Consider the following 20,064-nt stretch of genomic DNA (forward strand, 5'->3'; position numbering starts at 1 on the left):
TCACAAAATGTCGACTGGAGACCAACACTGATAAGGGTTATAAACCCCTGAGATAGAGAGAGGTTGTGGTGCAGGTTTGATGGTAAAATCAATTTAGTTTTTCTTTCTTACTTGAAGATATGAAAAATGATAACGACAAAAATAACACGCACCAAAAAACATCAGATTGTACGCCTGAAGCTCAATAAAGTCCTATTTAAAACACACCTCAAAGAGCCAAACAAACAAAAAATAAATCAGGATGACAAAAACAGTACTCAAAAAACAGATCATGGATCAAATAATAATATATCAAAACAGACTGAATGCAGAAATGAGACAGTGAGTGTGTGTCAGTCACACTACAATAAATACAATTCCCTCAGAAAACATATGCAGATAACTCACTGCAGAAAACTTCGGGCACCATGTTCCACAGTGTGATCGCTGCATCATTAGGAACAATGGCTACAATAAAAAAAGGAAACTGGGAGCATACAAGCACATCATTGTGAAGAATCTGAATTCATTTCATGAGCAAACTCATAAAATGCAGACAATGAAGAACTGAACATTGTCCCTGAAAATTTTCTACTCTTCCAATTCACAACAGACTGCCAGCGAGAGGAATTAAACGTGGGAGAAATGAGAAACATTGTTTGCCCGTTCTTTGTGAATTTGCGATTTCCAGCAAAACTGCAGAATGCATTGTTTTAGGAGACTGGTCGCTGAAGGGAGAGAGGGAGCGAGAGGTGTGGAGTAGCTCTGCAGAATTTTTCATTATGAATTTTAGTTTTGCACAGATTAGAAACATGCAAAGCTTTCACCCTTTAAAACCTAGGCAGATTGGCTTGACTTCTTTCAAAAACAGGGGAAAAAGGCAATGGGCAACAAAAGAGGAAATTACCCAAAAATTTGCATGACATTAGCACTTGAAAATTACATGAAAATTAGTTTTAAAAAAGAAGGGAAAAGAGCAAATGACCCGAAAATTGGTGCTTAAAAATTATAATTATTTGTAACATGATTTTAAAAAATGTAATTATGATAATTATATTACATTTTTCCCAAGCTTTTTCCCCCTAGACATTTTCCCTAGCTTTTTAAAAAATAATCTTCCAAATCTACTAATTTCTTGCAATTTGTGAAACATTCCTAACCAAGTTGCTCATTGCCTTTTTTCCATGTTTTTGAAAGAAATCCCATCAATTCACTCAGGGTTCAAAGGTTTAAATACTTGTCAAAGGTGATGTCACTTCAGGTTTCAAAGGCTTAAAGGGGCACTCAACTGATTTTAAACATGAAATCCAGTTTTCTCTCCATGGTTTACTCTACACAGTCTGTGTAAACAGTTGTATGATGTCTTATGTGGCTCTGGAGGGCGCTTTCTAAAGTTTTATTAAAAAAATACTCATACAACACTTCTTATGATATCCTACGAATTAGCAGCAGGTTCAGTTTAGGAACAGAAACATGGCCAGGGCAGGGCGTACCTTAAAATGACTGCTTTTTGGCCCACCTTAGACCCAAACCTTCCTCCTAACTGGAGTGCTCAGGACTGCATGTTTCTATACTTTCTTATACTTGGGTAATGTGCGACTTACGTCAAAATTAAATCAAAACAAAAAGGAAACAATTTCACTATGTAGTTGCAGTAAATCACAAATATTATGTAAAAATGGCAAAATCTCCAAAACCTGCAATCCAAACTTTTGTCTGAATGTCGGTTTTTGAGCCACCAAAAAGTCTAAAATGTGGACTGCAACAGACGGTAAGACGATTTCTGGAAAACTCGTGGCTCCTACCGGCCAGTTAAGAGGAGTGAGGATTCGGTAGTCGATGACGGTTTAAAACAAATAATAAAACAGGTTTTTCATCTATTCTGGATCACGTTAAATGAGAGGTCTTTGAGCATACAGTCCTACATGTGCACACAAAACATTAGGCTGATTGATCCAGTAGTTTGTGAGATTAGCTACGGAGAAGCTTAAACACACACTCGCACACAAACATATAAATACCCACTCATGCACACACGACCAAATGCATGACCTCTTCCAGGCTTACTCCCGGCAGAGATAAAAATAACCCAGATGATGTCATCTCGGCTTGGGCTTGATTTTTTTTTATAAAAAGCCTGCTGTAAAAACTGGAGGTTTAAAAAAAGTGGGCATTTGGTAATTGTAAAAATAATAGCTTTGATTTATATAAAGTCTTTCGTGAGACCCAAAGATGCTCTACATAGCCGAGGAGATTGAGCGGGTCTAGTGAAGGACAGTATAAAGTTGCATAATAGGACCCCGTGTTTTAAGAGTGTCACTCATACTGTGGGTGAAAAGTCAGAATATCTCGGCCTCTGCTGCTCCTGTTTCGAACAAATCCTTTAGAAAAAAAAACAAACTTTCTTTTCTGATTTCCCCAACTTTAAGAAGTGCAATACTATATTAATGCAATACATCTTTAAATTCAATCTCTGTGTGTTCTGTGACCCGTGTTTCACCCCATCACTGCTTCATCACTACACATTTGTAGCCCGAGGACAGGATGTACAGTAAATGCAGACTCGTGCATAAACCATCAGCTGCATCGGACTGGAATGAACTCGGAGAAGAAAAGCAGCTCAAAGACTCAAAACACAGAGAAACGTTCCTTTTCTTTATCTCTCAACTTGAACTCTTCAGAGGATAATGATTTCAGCATTTACGAAAAAAGTCAGGGTTCCCATGACAGAGAGCCGGAGCCAAAGCTCAGTGGTACACATTACATCCCTCTGAGGGGTCTCTCCCCTGGCACAATTTAATGGCCAACTTGGCTATTACAGCCGACTCACTGTTTCCACAGATGTCCCAATGGCTTGGCACATGGGCATCCATGCACATGCACACACACTCTCCCCTGGCACAATACGCTTTTTGAGGCGACAACGTTTATATAAGCCAAAGAATGGCCTAATGCCTGACTTTGGTGTGTTTGCATTTGTCTGTCGGCATGGTAACATGTATGTTTTGCGTTGTCTGCTGACTGCATCTGTGTGTGTAATCAGGCCACTGAAATAATCTCGGAAAGTGACTGCCTTGAAAAGGGAAAGTAAATAAAACTGTTAATTTTAATTTGTCTACTTTATATCTACTTATTAAGTTTACCTGAAATTTTGTTATATTTACTTAATTTAAGTTTTCGCAACTTAAAGATAATAAGTGAAATGACCTTGTTCTTTACAAGTGTTAAGCAACTTCTGTAAACCAAGTTAACTTTCTCATGAAAAAGAAGATTTTGGCAATGTTAGGATATCTACGACTTCTGTTTTGATAACAAAAGAATTAAGAAAAGAAAATTCAAATATGATTGACTTTTTTGCAACCAGCAGGAAACAGATATATAGTTCAGTGAACTTGGTTTACGCTAAAACTTAGAAAGATCGATATAATTAAACTTGTAACATTTAACCCTTAAAAAAAATAGATTTGCAAAATTAAATATTGAAACTATAATTATCGAAATTATATGTTTGAAATTATTTTATACAATCATTATCAAGCACGTTTTTTAGGTAATATCCTTGTTTGAAAAAATGAAAATAAAAAATAACCACTTTCCCCTTTACAGTGCTAATTTTCAGGTAATTTATTTGTACTTTTTTCTTTCATTCTTCCTTTTATTTTTCCCTTTTAAAATTTCAGGGTAATTTCTTCTTAAGTTGCTCATTGGCTTCTGCCTTCCTTCGTTTCGAAAAGAAATCAAGCCAATTAGCTTAGATTTCAAAGCGTTAAATTACAACAACTTCACAAAAAAAAATCCAAAATCAAAAATAAGCTAATATAACTTAAAAAGTATATTTAACTTAACCATCAGATATCAAGAAAAATATATAAATTAAGACTTGTTATATTTTCTTAAATTTTTCAGGGCAACCGGTCTCCCAGAATTTTTCTAGTCAAATAAGCTTGTCAGACTCCACAGCACTGTGGCCTCTGGCCAAAACTCCTGACTGATGTGTTTATTACACATCAACACAGCGCAGGAGGAAGTCGGGCAGAGAGCGGCGAGGGAATATCCACCGAGGTGTCTACCTGTCTTTACTCTGTAAAGTGAGCAACCCAAGATACCACCTAACTGCATGAGCCATAACAAATATTTAATGAGCTTCATCTTGAAGTGGGCTCAGAAGTCATAGATAGGAGCTGAAATCCACTTTCTCTCCAGTAGATTATTTATTTCAGCCACACTGCAGAGTAGCCTTGATCTCATATTGTGGCTATTGTGTTCCAGGATAAAATTTAAAAAAAATCTTAAAGAATAAGAGCTGGAGTTATGGGAATTGGGCACACCAGATTTCATGGATGATGGGAGGAACAAAAGTGGATTTTCTGCACCATGCTCCTGCACTCGGGGGGTTACTAAAAGAGCCTCCATACCTTTGGCAACCACTGAGTCCAGATGGTGGGAATCTGGAGCACTGGGCGGGAGGAACGGAGCGATGGTGGGAGAGAGAGAGAAAGAGAAGGAGGGATGGAGGATGAAAGGGAAGGGAAGGGAGGTGAGGTAGGATGAGCGAAGGAGGGAACATGAGCAATAGCAGGCAAAACCCCAGCCCTGTTGAGAAAAACAAATGGCTGGAGGGGACTATCTGCTGCTGTCTCCCTGCTCTACCTGGTTTCACCGGGGAGGACTGATTTATGACACGCACGGGGAGGGGGTGCCCGTCTTTCTCTCCAGGCAAGCTGGAGAAAGAGAGGGCGATAGAGAGATGGATAAAATGAGAAAGATGAAGAATGAGGGAGAGCAAACATGGACAAAAAGAGACGGACACGGCAAAAGCGGAGATAGAGAAATCAAGAGCAGGAAAAGTACAGTTTGAAGACGGCAATAGATGGAGAGAAATAGACAGTATCAAAGAGGAGAGAAACCTAAGTGGCAGAGGATCAAAGTGACAAATACTCCTCCTGTGACCCTGCAGCTCCTGTCTCTAATGGGAGGTCTGGGAGATTGAAACCTTGGCCAGAGTTCCTGCGGTCACTCAACACGGCCAAACTAATTTGGTCCTGTCATAACAACCAACTAGGAGATGGACACTTCCAGCTCTTGATGGAAAAAAAATAAATAAATAAAATAAAGGCAATATAAAGACAAAAAAAAATAGCAGAATGGGAGTAAGTGTGTATTATCTGGAAGAGCAGGTTTACTACGAAAGACAGAGAAAGCGCCGGCATGATTGGCGGCTCCCATTCAGATTGACAATCTACTCTTTGTTGTAAATTAATTGTCTATCACAAGCAGAGACTTCCACGCCACTAAAACACAGTGTGACAAGGACTGTTATGTGTTTGACGAGCCAATTTCAGCTGTCCAAAAAAGGTTCACAGCGAACACTCTAATTACCAACTGGAGGGAACGCCGGAGGAGTTGTTGCAGAGATGCAGATGTGTGGCAGAAAAATGGCTGCGCTCAAATGCAGCTTCGAGACGAACAGAACACACGGACGGTCCATTTTATATCAAAAATGTGTGACCAAAGTGAAATATGGAATGTGTTTGGTGGAGTTGGCTGACTGGACTAAAACGGTTGTCAAATCTTGCGCTTCTTGCAAGGGACACATGCTTCCACCTTTATTTTCACGCTCTCAAAATGCCCAAACAGTTCTCACGCCAAAATCATCTTTTTTTTGAGCGTCACGACCTCCACGAAATGACTCGCTTCACTATCAGGTTCCTGAGGAACCAATAATTTTACAACATTATCATTGAAAAATTTCAAATCTTTTTCATCATTCTTCAGGAAACCATACTAACATTTTTTTCTTGCCCCACTTTTGCTGCATTGTTCTAACGTCACAGACAGACACTATTCAAGCAGATTTTTCTAAAACCTTTTTCTAAATGAATTATTTTAACTCTTTGAAACTTGGTCATCGATTTTTTTGTGCTATGTTCAGTCGCCTGTCACAAGTGTTTTGAGCACATGCATGTTGGTTTAATTTCTTCCGAAAAACATGGGAAAAAAGGCAATGAGCAACTTGGCAAGAAATGTCCCGCAAAGAAACTGGAGATTTAGAGAATTTTTTTAAAAATGTAGAAGAAATGTCCAGAAAAAATATAATTATTATAATTACATATAGAAAATTATGTTACAAAATTACAATTAATATGGTAAATAAATGTACTTAGTTATATTCTACCACTGTTGAAATAAATACATTAAACTGTATTTCCAACTCTTGTCAAAAAAATGTTTAATTGTAGCAGCTGTAAAATATTCTGTTTCTACTCAATAGCAATACTCATTAATAACAACTAATATTTTGAACTTTACAACTCATAATTAATCTGGAAATTTAAAAAAAAACAGCTTTTAAGATGCACATTTTAATTTTTCAATGACTTAGACTTGTGAATGTTAGTAAGATGCCAGAGTGCTAAAAAAATAGAAAACATCTAAAAAGAGCTAATTTTAATCACTCCCCCACAGAGGTCTGAGCTAACGGGTAGTTAAGTCAATAGGTTCAAAATCTCACTTCAGCAAGGTCCCAAACTCAGCAACCCTGCAACTGGCGAACATTTTTAGGGGGGGGTCATCTTATTTTGCCAACTTAATGGTCTGCCTCCAAAAAACAAGAAGGAGCCTCTGCTCAGTGGACAGAGCACCGGCAGAGGGAGACAGCAGGTTAGAACAGCGTAAACAGCCAGCATAATTTCACATCAAACTCTGTTAATTACGGTTTTATTTTGACTGAACCGGAGTTGTTGATTGAGGGAACAGTAGAAAGTCTATCTAAGATGGTTGTGGTGAGTTTAATTTTGTTTCTGTGGAGTCTGTCAGGTGTGTTACGATCAGTTAACAAAGCTTTTAAGCTAGTGTTAGTTCAGTGAAAGCCGAGAAGTTGGAGAGACAAATCTGTGCCTGTTGTCAATGTAAACAACACGTGCTGAGCAAGAGTAGAAAGGTTAACAGATGCAGCAGCAATAACTAAGGGCTCAGCATAGACTGTACAAGAGGTGGACATAGCCACCATGACGTCACACACTGGTTTGTGGGAAACCGTTTGGCATTTCGATCTCTGCCGAGGTGACGAAATTTGGACGAGAGGCTGAAGCTGTGAAGGGGTGAGGGATGGATCGGACTGAGAACATCTATTTAACATTTATTTCACTCTAAATTGGACGATAATTTGGAAAAATGAACATCATGCTGTATTGAAGATGACTTGAAACTAGCAGTTGAGGCTATAAACTATATAGGAAAATATTTACTGAGGTGAGAAGTAGGGTTATTTTCTTAAAAATGAAAATACTTCTTTTTGCAACAAGTGGATTACCCCCTACTGGCCATTAGAGAGAATGCAGGTTAAATGCATTTCCACAACAGCTTCACTTTAAAGACCCACAAGAAACACCTCAGCAAACAATCAATGAGAAAGAAAAAAGGAAATCTTTGATTGAAAAGACTCTATACCTGTAACCTGGAAGGTGCATTTGCCCGCTCCGGCCTCGTTGATGACATTACAGGTGTACTCCCCCCAGCCGTCTCGGTTCAGGCTGCGGATTGTGTACTCTGTCTCGTCTCTTTGGGCGTCGAAGGCTCCGGCATGGAGCAGCCGGTTTGACAGGAGCCACTCAAATCGCAGCACACGGGAAGGATGGGCTCTCAGCACCCTGCAGGTCATCACCACAGGTCTCCCCAGGCCCTGACGCATCTCCATGTACACCGGCTCCACCGTCGGAGGGTCTGAATGGAAGACAGAAGGGCTCGGATGAGTTCGGCCCACATTTGAAAAGTATGTCAAGGATGTTACTGCAGAGGAAATATGAAAGAATATGAATATAAGCCTGATAAAGAGGGCAATGACGAAAAAAAGAGGGTGAGTGGGAGGAAGGTGTGCTTCCATCTATACAGGACAGACTGTATTTAATAAAGGGCGCTCAGACCTGACTAGACCAGGCGCTCAGACTAGGCTGTCTCGCATTTTTAAAGAGAAAAAATACACCTTTACAAGGACATGTTATGAAAGTGTGAAAACAAATGGAAAATGGCTTTAAGCAATGTACTCGATGCAAACCAAAGACCTCAGAGGGACATAACCTGAAAGAAAACTGACGCTCTTTGATTGACAACCAACATATATTTAAATCATGCACACTGAGACACTGAGAGGAAGAGAAATATTCTAGAGGACAGTCTAATATGACTGGCAGCGGTGAGCCAGGGGAGGAAAGAGGTGAGATTGAGGGATATTGTAAGTAAACTTTAAATAATCAGCGCTGCAAAGTCGGTATACCTCGGCAATAAATGAAAACTGTGGGGAGAGCAGCTACAGGAAGAACAGTTTTGCAGAAAAACTAGAACAATGTTCTGAACAAAATCAGTCATGCTTCACAGGAAAACTGGTAACAATATGGAAAATTAATAACTTGTTTGAGTATCTGACAGTCGTCACCTCTTCCACCAGACAGACAACCTGGTGGTGAATGATGTAGCCAGGCGCCTCAGAGCAAAGTAAGGGCCTGCGTATGACCTCGATGCGACCTATACCCCTTTCTTTTCAAGCTATAACATGCACGATTACATATTTTAGCTTAAATGCGTTAAATTATGGAGTTGTGTGGACAGAACGTGTGAGTGCTTTCTCTGCAACGTTTCTGAATAATTTCCCCATCTCAAGCATCTTTGCTCTTGACACACTCATACAGATGCTTGACAAAAGTCACGGCGAGGCTTGAAAAACAACAGTGAATGCCGAGGAGAAGAGACAGAATGACACAGAGCGCCATAATTGCCTAAAATTAGCATATTTCCTGACAGAGCAAAGGAGAGGCGGGTAGCCATAGCCAGGGCTAGAGATGTTACTTTGTGAAAGTGTAATATGTTACAGATCACTGATTACCTGATTGAAACTGTAATCTGCAACATAATCTTCTACATTATTCACACGCGGTAATATAATCTAATTATGGAGCCTTCCAAATTTGATAGGATATGCAATTAAATGAACAGTTTATTAACATTTACAGCACATAATTTCATAACACTATTAATGCCATTATGTAAACCCTTAATCAGTCATTTAAAAAAAAAAAGATGCTGAAATCTCATAAGCTAAATCTCTTTAAAGGGATAGAAACACATAGTGTTACGATGAAGGTTATTTACATTAAACGTGGCCAAAGTTTCTTTTAATGAGATACATTTATGCAGAAGTAATCCCTGTGTGCAAAAATTATACATTTCCATGCGTTCCAAAATCTCCATCTTCAACTGGTGTTTGGTTTGGTGTCTGGTGTGTTTATATTACACTGGCTGCAATGCTACATGTAGCTACGTGCTAATGTAAATTTGGTGGCTGATGTTATGAATTTTACTTGAATCCAATTCCTGCTGAATGAAATGCCCTGTTGTATTTGGAAGCGTAATTGGGTTTTTTGTCATGTTAAAATAGCCACTATACTGATGTTACAGTCATTACACTGCTGCAAGTACACAGCTAACATACATCTAACTACCTGCTAACGTCAGGGAAATGTTTAAAATATCCTCCTGATTTCAGATTGCATTCCTGCTGGAACATGTTCTTTTGTGTTTAGGAGTTTTTACTGGTGATTTTTTTAAGGGTAGAAAGTGATGCTATTCTCTGTTTTAGTCATTCCCCAACTGAAAGCACACAGCTACATGTAGCCTAGCTATTTGCAACATGTTAATTTGGTTGTCGGTGTTGCAAATTTCTCCATGATTTCGGACCATATTTCTATGAAAGCAAAGATGTAATCTTGGTTGCCAAAGTAAAAAAATGTCCGGTAATATTAACAGGCATTTCATGATTTTCTTTATCGTGATTTTTCATGGTTAAAGAGACGCTTTTCTACTTTCCTGAGATTCCTTGGCTGCAAGTACACAGGTAACGTACCTGTAGCTACATGCTAACACGAAGGAAACATGTTAAAGCGGTTGATTATGTTGTACGTTTTTCTCCTCTTTCGGATCATGTGTGTCCAGTTGTGTTTAGGAGCTTTTATTATTGATTTTTTACGATGAGTAGTGTCGCTATTCTCCGTTACAGTCATTCCCTGGCTGCAATTACACAGCCAACTTACATGTAGCAACCGTAGACTGTAAATAAAGATGGACGATGCGTCCCCAATTAGCCCTGCGATGCTTAAGTGAAGCTGGTGACATCATTTGGAGTCTGCGCAGAAGCGATTCTGATTCTCCGCAGTGGACGAACTCCCTCCAAAAAACAAATCCAACCAATCGTGAGCAGCCCCACTGAACGCAAGATTGGCAGCCACACCTCATAATCATGGCAGAAATCCTCTTTTTGTAGGTTCCAATAACTCATTACAACCAAACGTATCATAAAAACGATTACTTAAACAAACATCAGGCTGACTACAACTACCTTCAGTGACAGAAACCATCTTTTGGAATAATTAATTCAGAGTTTACGTTCCTTTCACTATTATGATGGGCGGGCTTTAAGACCTGTACTGCAGCCAGACACCAGGGGGAGATATAATACTGGTAGCAACATGCTACTAGTATTTTGCTACGAAACTCAGGGCAACATGTAAACTTGGCTGCTGATATTGTAAATTTCTCTCTCATTTTGAATCTTTTTTTCTTGAACATGAATAGTTGTGTTTAGAGGCTTTAATTGGTTATTTTTAACTGCAGAAAAAAAACTTCTACTCTCTGTTACAGTCATCCCCCGGCTGCAGTGATGGTGCAGAAATGCAGAGAAAAACAAGAACCGGAAAAACTGACCAATCACTGCAGACCGGGCTATTTTTCTGGCAAATAAAATTTCCAGCACTTATTTTTGCTGTGTTTCACTCTAGCTGACTTTCATTTTTGTTTTTCTGTTGCACATAGTTGATTTACCCTTGGCCCAGGGCGTATCCCAGTGCACCTCGAGGTCAAGAAGGTGCACTGGGAGAAATGTGGGCTGTAAACATCATAATTTATGCAAAATAATACACTGACATATCTGCAATCCAAAGTGGGATCTGACTTCCTTGGCCACTATGGTGATTATCACACAATACACACAAAAACCTGGACTTCACAGCAGCTGCTGTGATTAATGACACACCATTAGATCGGATAATGACTGGCTGAAATGTGATAAATAACAAATCATAACACAGGGGACAACAGAGGAAGTAAACACAAATAATCAAAGAAGTTTAGACTGAAAAGAAAATGGAAAAGTTTGCCTCCTTCACCTGATGCTGGCGGAGAGTAAAGCAACTCTCATCTCTGCTAATGAAACAGCAATCAGTTCCTCCTTCAAATGAGCTTTGCCTGGGCTTTTACTCAAACCTAATTGGCTTATCTCTGACTCCAAAGCAAAGATCTGAATTTCTATTTATCACTTGGCCTTGCAATATTGTATGCCAACGTCTGAAAAACAGGTAAACTTGGTTGCTGATATTTCAAATTTCTCCCTGATTTTTGATAATGTTTTCTGTTGGAATATGTCTGACTGCGTTAAGAAGCTTTTAGAGGTGATTTTTTTATAGCAGAAAGTGCCTGTATTCTCCGTTACAGTCATTCTGCAGCTGCAAGTAGCCTACACAGCTTATGCACATGAAGCTACGCGCTAACATCAGGAAAACATATAAGCTTAGGTATTGATGTCAATTTCTCCCTGATTTTGGATAATATTCCTGCTGAAACATGTAATGTTGTGTTTGGAAGCGTATTTGCTGATTTTCATTGTAACGACCACAAACGAGCCACTGTTCTCCGTTACAGTCATTTCTGGCTGCAGCTACATGGTAAACATCATGTAGCTACATGCTAACATCAGAGAAATGTAAACTTGGCTGCCAAAATTAAAAACTTTTCCCTGATGTTGTATTATATTTTTTACTGGAACACATCTAGTTGTGTTACAAAGCTTTTATTTGTTATTTGTGACTATAAAGTGCTGCTATAGAGAACCCCAATAATGAGTCCTAAAACCGGGAAATCTGTTAGCATTTCAGCACCTCTGGTTCCTTTATCCCAGAGTCAACGGGTTTTTCGAATGGGTTTTTGGTTAGAAGCCTGAAATAAGGTCTGTGGTTAACGCTTGCTAAAGAGACTTTCACACTTTGTTCTACTACATAAAAGTCATCAGTAAATACCTCATTGTGAATTTCAAAGCTGCTATGTTTCTAAAAAAAAAAGGCAGTTGCTAACAAATAACTAAATGAGACTACAGAACATCACCAAGCCGAACCACACAACATACGTGTTACAGCCTTGTAGTGGTGGCAACGCGACGGTAGTGTAGTTTGTTTTAGCCAATAGCTTTTAATTTCTAGCAATTACGTTTAGGCTTCAAAAATCATAAAAGTGGTATTCATTTGTGAAGATTATCATGCTGAACAAAACGTGCTAGTATCATAAAGGCTTAATTTCTGCAGAAATCCATAATGCAACCGAAAATCCCATAGGCTTCTTTGACAAGGGACCAGGGCGATGTTAGCTTCCAAGTTAGCCTACAGAAAAAAACATCTTCCTTGGGGCACTCTATTCTTGCTTATAGTCATTCCCTGGCTGTAAATACACAGATAATATAGTACATGTAGCTACATGCTAACTTAAGGAAAAAATTGTAAACGTGGTTGACATTTTCCCCAGATTTTGGATCACATTCCTGCTAGAGCATGTCCATAACACACAGGGGACAACAGGGGAAGGAAACACAAACAATCTGAGATGTTTTGACTGAAAAGAAAATGGAAAAGTTGGCCTCCTTTAGCTGATGCTGGTGGAGAGTAAAGCAGCTCTCATCTCTGCTAAATGAAACAGCAATCAGTTCCTTCACATGAGCCTTACCTGGGCTTTTACCTGAACCCAATAGCTTATCTCTGACTCAAAAAGAAAGGTCTGAATCGCTACTTATCACATTAAAATTGTAGGTTTGTATGGGGTGGTGAATCACAGCCCGGCTCCACAGCCTCACTGAGTGGCACTAGACCAAATTGCAGTAAGTGCATTTCCATTGACACAGAAAGACAAACGAAGACAGGGTTTGGGTCTGCAGCAAATGGGAAAAAATCTTATATAACCAAAACATCCTTTAAACAAGGGCACATGCCTCATCTCCCCCCTGTGCATCTCCTGTGAAACAGCCGCCCAGCGAACATGAGGAGAAAGGAGCGAAAAAAGGTCCTGTGTGATATTCCCTGAGCAGCGCTCGCCATGGTTAGTGTAGCAGCGAGGGCGGCGAGGGCTCGGAGTTGCTGTAAGTCACAGGCCGAGGGAAAACCCTGTGCACTGCCTAAGACGTAATCCATCATCAGTCACCGGTGGATACTTTGACAGTAATGTGGAGAAAAACAACATTCAGGAGCACGGAGGCCTTTTCCCCACGGTCCATATAGACCGCCATCCACAGGGAGGAAGACAGAACAAAGACAAGCATACATGGGGGAAATATGCATGTGTGTTTTTGAGCGTGTGTGGGAGGCTGACGTGAATTTGTGTGCATGCGTGCACCTGCATTTCTGAAACAACGCTTGACTGGTTTTCAATAAACTTCAACTTCAGTCAGAATGGGTTTCATTTTTCTTCCATGTGCTTCGGGTGAGTGCATCAAGAGAAGGACATGCGACTCCTGTGGGCGAGCCTGCGAGACTGGAGTGTACTGTAGAGTCTGCACATGGAGTGTGTATGGGTAACCGCATATCCTCTATATGGTTTGATGTTCATTTGATCCGGGTTTTTTTTTCTTTCAGCATTTTTTTTCTTCTGAAAGCAGCAGGATATTTTCAGTCATGGCTCAGTGCTCAGACCTTTGATTTACGTAAAAGTGCCAATACAAGAATATGAAAACACTCCGTGTAAAAGTCCAACATTCAAAATCTGACATAAACGAGTACGGAAGTATTATCAGAAACGGTTGAAGGCTGCAAGACTTTAGGCCTGATCAAAATGAATTGCGCATTGCCTAAAAAGAGGACGAGATCAGGAAGCAGCAGCAGGGGGCAGAGATAAAAAGCTACAGACAAGTCAGACAGTTTCCAGTAGCCTTTAAAGAATATACAGGAAGTCACAGAAGTACTGTATTACTATCTATCATTTTAGGTCTATCTGTAAGCTACCTGTAGTTTGCAGACATTATAATCTGCATCATTATAATCATCAAGCACATGAGATATGTTTGTTATGAAATTAAATCTTCATTGCACATTAGACTCTACAATAGAGTGTTAAATATTACAGGAAATTAGGATTTTCTACAAAACACAGTGTTAGTTGTCAAAACCATGAGCCAATCAGATATTAGATAAGGTGACAGCCAGGTGTTTCCCATCAAGCCCTGTGCGTGACATCGAAGCAAGTCAGCTGGACACAAATGTAACCGGCACGCATTGAGCCCAATGTAAAAATTCTGGTGGAATGGTTTAATTTATGTAGTAAATTTATTTTATTTATGTCATTATTGCTGTGGAAGTAGACGTGCAATTGTACTGAATGTCACTATATGGCAATTCGTGCTTTATATATTTTTACTAATTAGGGCATTAGATTGTTTAAATGATCCAAAAATGTGGCAATAGTGGTCTACTGTTGCAGGTTATTGGTTAAGGTGGAGCTAGTTTTAACTACCTTATATACCGTTGGGTGATTTAGTCCAGTGGTTCCCAAACTTGGTCAAAAGAGAAGCCAGGGAGTGATTATAATGAAGTAGAAAAGATGGTGAAGTAGTTGTAATCACAGATTTCTAATCACTTTTTGGACGTTAGACATTTTTTTTTTTGCTTTTATTGCTACTATTACATATTTTGACTTCTTTGGGACTGATACAATTACTTCGGTGTAACTATGTGAAAAAGAAGGGGAATTATTATGAAAAATCATAGGGCTCTCTTTAAAGAATCTACAGTGCAGGATATACGCAAATGCATTTTGGCGATGTTCAATACGATTCAACCAATCAGAGTCATCTCTCCTCTCGTCTCATGCAGTGTCTCTCTTAACGGGTTGTTGAAGAGTAGCTCTGCAGCTCTGCTCTGCTCTCTGCTAAGTTCACATTATAAAAACTTGAATATTTTTTTCATTAATGATGTATTATTTCACCCACCCACAACCCACCCAAGTGCCCCGTGTGTGTAACAAGCAGAGTGTGCACATGTTATGAACTCGCTTGAAGGCGCATCTTACTCCTTGAATAATGTGCTCTGTAAAAAGCTGTTTTTTGTTTGTTTTGTTGACGCTTAAATGCTCCTTGCTGCCTCAAAATAGCAATACGCCAACAATGCATCTCATTTTAAGACTTACACACCCATGGGTGCACAGATGCGCACATGAACATTTGCCACTTCCAGAACGTGGGCCATGGCCGAGAAAATTACAGCCAGTTGGTCTGAAACTACCTATTACTGCACTGTTTGCGCCAGGTGTAAGAAAGCGCCCACAGACACCTAAAATGCAAAAACTGACCCCAATTAAACATTGCTTGTTGTCACATGCAAGTTTGACATTTAGGCAGCAGAACTAAAAACTGTAGTTATAAGCTTGACGGAGGACACAGAACTAAACTTTTAGCCTCTGAAATGATCAATAAGTTACACTGCAGGAGGAGGAAGGCAACAAGCTGCATAACAAGACATGGCCAAAAAGTTAGCAAAAATTTGTTAAAAAGTTGCAAGATAATTACCTGAACAACAAAAAAGAAAATGACCTAGAAAAAAGTGCTGAAAATGTATTAATTTTATATATATATATATATATATATATATATATATTTTTTTTTTTGTAACATAGTTTATATATAAAATTTTTAACATAGTTTTGTAGGCATTTATCTTTTTTGGGGGATTATTTTCTACAATCCTCCTCTCTTTTTTAAAACAAACTTTGGGGTAAAATTTCTTGCAATTTGTGGAACTTTTCTTTTTGCCAAATCGGTTTTTGCCTTTTTTGCCCATATTTTCAAAAGAAGTCAGAATTTGCTCAGTTTTCAGATGGTCATACAGCTTGTGAGAGGCATCTGGATGCAGCACAAGAAAGCTGGAATTAATATTTTTCTCATTAATGACGCATTATGTCACGCACCTGCAACCCAACAACGTGCCCTCATGTGTTAAACAAGCAGAGTGTACATGTGCTATGAACCCACTTATGTAGGTGCATTTTACTATCTGAATACTCTGCTCTTTAAAGAACAGGAGAATATTGTGGCGTTGTGACTTTAGATCAGGGTTTTGACTTGTCAGTCAATGGCACAATTGCTTTCTGCTGCCTCAATATAGCAATATTCCAACAATGCTCCTGACTATACTGCATTTTAAGAAATATACGCCCATGGGTGCACAGAAGTGCATTTGCTTCTTCTACGACGTGGGTGCTGGCTGGGAAAATTATAACTGAAATATATGCACCAGGTGTAATATGGGGGCCATAGATATCCTAAATATAACAAGTGACCCCAACTCAGCATCGTTTGTTGTCACACAGCAAAAAGGTTGCAACCCACTGATTTAGGAATACTTTACAATGCACTGTGGTTAACGTGCATCTCGTAACCCTAACCCTAACCCTAACCCATAGTATAAAGAAACATAAAATGGAAATATCAAATAAAAATACCTTTAAAGTTGCACAATAGTACATGATTTGATAAATGTTATTATTTTACCACCACTGCTGGATGATGAGAGCGGCCTCGTTACTCCTTGTTGACACATCCATTTATTTACTGTCTGTCGACACATGTTGGATTAACATGTGACATACGATGGCTCCATTCAGAAATATGTCACGTTTTTCACACAACAGCTTCCAACAGCTGCTGCACGTGGGAGTATGAAAGACACAAAGGCCTTGTTTTAGTACAGAAAGCTAAAGCGTCCTTCTGGGAGAAAAATAACCTTTGTAGCCTGACATGCTTCAATATCAAGTCTTGATAGGAAATAGCGTTCATTAGGAAGTCAAACTGATATATACAGAATATGAAATGATAACCCTGATTCATCTGATTTATAATGAATCCCTGTGTTGAATAATGCAGGGGAACGCTGCTCCGCATCAACGCGCCCTCCTTCCCCCACGCTACCACCGCTGCAATCAAACAATGAACTTAAGCACCATCTGCATTACCATATTGTTATTAAAATTTAGGGATTATTTATGAACTTAAACATACAATTAATGATAATCAATGTAGACTCTTCAGTGCGAGAAGAGGCCTGGTGAACCGCTAATAGGTTTAGCTCAGTCACTGACCAAGTTATGAATTATTCCGTCTAAGCCGTGTGCAGCTTTTTCTGTTCACAACATACATGCTCGCTGACCTTTTCTGGTGTGGATTTGATGCGGCTGATCAATTCAACATTGTTTCATGAGAAAAAAAAAAAAAAGGTTATTAAAATTTCATCCCCAAATGCAGTGTGTGAGCCCTGCTGTAATGCAAAAGATTAATTTGCTGGCGTGAGGCTGGCGTTAGGCTAATGTGAATCGCTCTAATATGATTCACATTAGAGTGGGCCTCAGGGGCCGGCGTCGCAGGCCTTCTTGATGCAGAAAGGGAAATTAATTAAAAACAATAATCGTGTAATTCTGCTCATTACTTTTGACTCAGACGGTACAGTATAGCTCTTTATCCCGGTGTGTCTTTTTGATGCGTGTCAGATAGTCGAGTCACTCGCTCTGGGGGACAATCGCATGGTTGCATCAGGCAGGTGTCACGGGCGATGTGAGGAGGAACAGAAGGGAAGCCCGGATAAAAGAGAGCGGTGCATCTGGACTGAAGTAGAGCTTGATAACTCTCACTCTGACAGACAGTGCTATCTAGGACAGGAGACCACGCTATACCTCCTTCCTCCCTCGATTTCCCTCTGTTTCTTCGCTCCCTCTCTCAAGCCTCTGGACCATGCCAAGTCGGTTTGACTAAGAACATTAGGGTGTCACAGCTTGGGATTTGGCGTTTGCAATTCTATTAGAGAGACGACTCTAAAGGCAGACGTCTTCCATTCCCTCTACCTCTCCTCCTGGCGTCGCCTCTGCCAGCCAACAGATGCAGGTTTTTACATATCAAAGCTGTTGACTTGCCAGAGTCGTTCCTTCACGCCTCTAATGCTCTTTGCTTCAGAGGACTGTACCTCGGTCCCTTGATCAAGTTACTAAACGCGGCTTTGCACATGGCTCACCACCAAAGGCGGGTGGCTCACGCTGGGACCTGGAAATGCAGGCGAGAAAAGCATCTCAGAGGGATTGGCTTGTGCTTACACACCATGAGACAGGCCAAGTGAAAGAAGGGAGGGGGCATACCGACGGAGCGTACTGAGCAAACAACAAAAGCGGGGCTGGATTGTGTTAATAAAGTAAATTCTCAAGCTGAAAAAGACGAGCAAAGGTCTGTGTATTTGGCGAATGCAACAGAGTCAACAGCTGATGTGTACACGTGGCGGCCACATTTCCCCGTTACACTCACACTGTGTCAAAGCAATCCAACAACTCAAGTAGGGATTGTTTTTGCTTTTTAAACTTGCGCTTTGATGCCAAATATTAATAACAAAAGTAACAAGCGTCTGACGAGGATCTGAACTGGCTCTGAAGTGAGAACATGGCAGAGTGATTGATTTATCAATACCAAAGCCCCAATAACTCTCTTCATTATGCGTTCTTGCTTTGAAGATGGCGAATGGATGAAAGTGCTGAACGACATCAAGAACTGCAGAGAGAGCAAGAGAGGTGCTTTATTAAAATAATACCAGATAATGAGAAATAATTGTGTTCTCAGAATAAATCCTGCTGAAAGGACACGGAGGAATTATCGGGAATGAATTAGCGTGCTTCACTGAGGGTGTCATTTTATGATGCAACTGTACGCCAAAGCTCAAATGTAGCCCCTTTCCCACTGGACTCAAAGCCCCACTAAGACGTGACTTTTATCTTTCGTGGGAAGAATGACAATTCCCAGACAAATGACAGCAGTAGTCACTGGGGGTGTAACGATCCATCAGTCTCAATCAATATATCAATTCAATAAGCAACGATCACATATCATCAATTCAAAGTGTAAACATCAATCCATATAATCCTCTTTCGGGTGCACCTTTTATTTTGAAATTCTGTGTCACTGTCACACAGTGTCAGGCAGACGATGACGTGCAGAGAAAGATGATGAGGAGAACGTTACGTACTCAGGAATATATCATCAGTGTAGATATTTTGTTTTTGGAGAAACTGCGAGTAAACAGACAGAGCACATGTCATATGTAAACAAAAGACGTACTCGGTAACTTCTAACAGTAAGAGTAGCTGCTCAGTTTCAACAGTGTTCGGCTGGAAAGACGCGCATGCAGCCTGAAATTCATCGGTGCTGTTCTGTCGGGAGATGCGGTGACTTAAACCGACAGTGAGCAAGAGAAACCATAAATAATACATGTAAATTGGTGAAGTTATGAGTAGAGGAAAATTCTGATAGCCGCTAAGCTAATTTATGCAATGAAAAACGCCATGGGCTTATGCTAAAAATGTTAGCATGTTGTATACGTGAGGAAAAACCTAAATCGCAAAAGACAACTGTTTTGTCTATGACCTTGACCGTTATTCTTTTATTATCTTGCTGTTATTCCATGTTTGATGAATGCTGGGAGAAATTTGCCATCAAGGCTTCCCTGAAGTTTTAGGAAAAAGATCATGGTCTAAGTCAATATGAAACCATTTTTTCCAGAGAAGGTTTTCTGACAAAATGAACTACTTTTACTTATTTACAATTATTTAGATGTTTTTATCTCTTTTGGCCAAAAGTCTCATATCGATCGCAGGCAACAATCAAATCAAAATCGTATCATGGCAGACTTTTTTTGAGAATGGCAAATACTGCATCGTTTTCCGAATAATTGATATAATGTCGTATCATGATGAAACTAGTGATTTACACCCCAAGTAATCATGGGTTTTTTTGGTTCCAGCGCCAATTGACATTGATGGAAACACACAAATGTATTATAATAACTTGATACTGGAACCCATGATGACGTCATTTCTACGGAGTTTCTTGAGCCGGTGAGAAGGCGGGATCAGACCCAAGGTGCAAAACGGATTATATCCAGGTATTGTTGGACTGGAGATGTTTCAATACTACTTGGTGAT

At 39.7% G+C, this 20,064-nt stretch overlaps 1 protein-coding gene across 2 annotated transcripts in view; it reads right to left on the reverse strand.

Moving 5' to 3' along the window:
* The window catches only part of LOC121955372 (MAM domain-containing glycosylphosphatidylinositol anchor protein 2), a 252,880-nt gene that overhangs the window by 56,564 nt on the left and 176,252 nt on the right, over positions 1 to 20,064 (reverse strand). For both annotated transcript variants that reach the window (XM_088089304.1, XM_088089303.1), the window contains exon 10: positions 7,429 to 7,701. In XM_088089304.1, coding sequence (XP_087945430.1) covers positions 7,429 to 7,701 — 273 coding nt within the window. The remainder of the gene's footprint in view (positions 1 to 7,428; positions 7,702 to 20,064) is intronic.

Source organism: Plectropomus leopardus, chromosome 16, assembly GCF_026936395.1.
Source record: "Plectropomus leopardus strain MGB_pleo_1.0 chromosome 16, ASM2693639v1, whole genome shotgun sequence".
Classification (NCBI taxonomy): Eukaryota; Metazoa; Chordata; class Actinopteri; order Perciformes; family Serranidae; genus Plectropomus; species Plectropomus leopardus.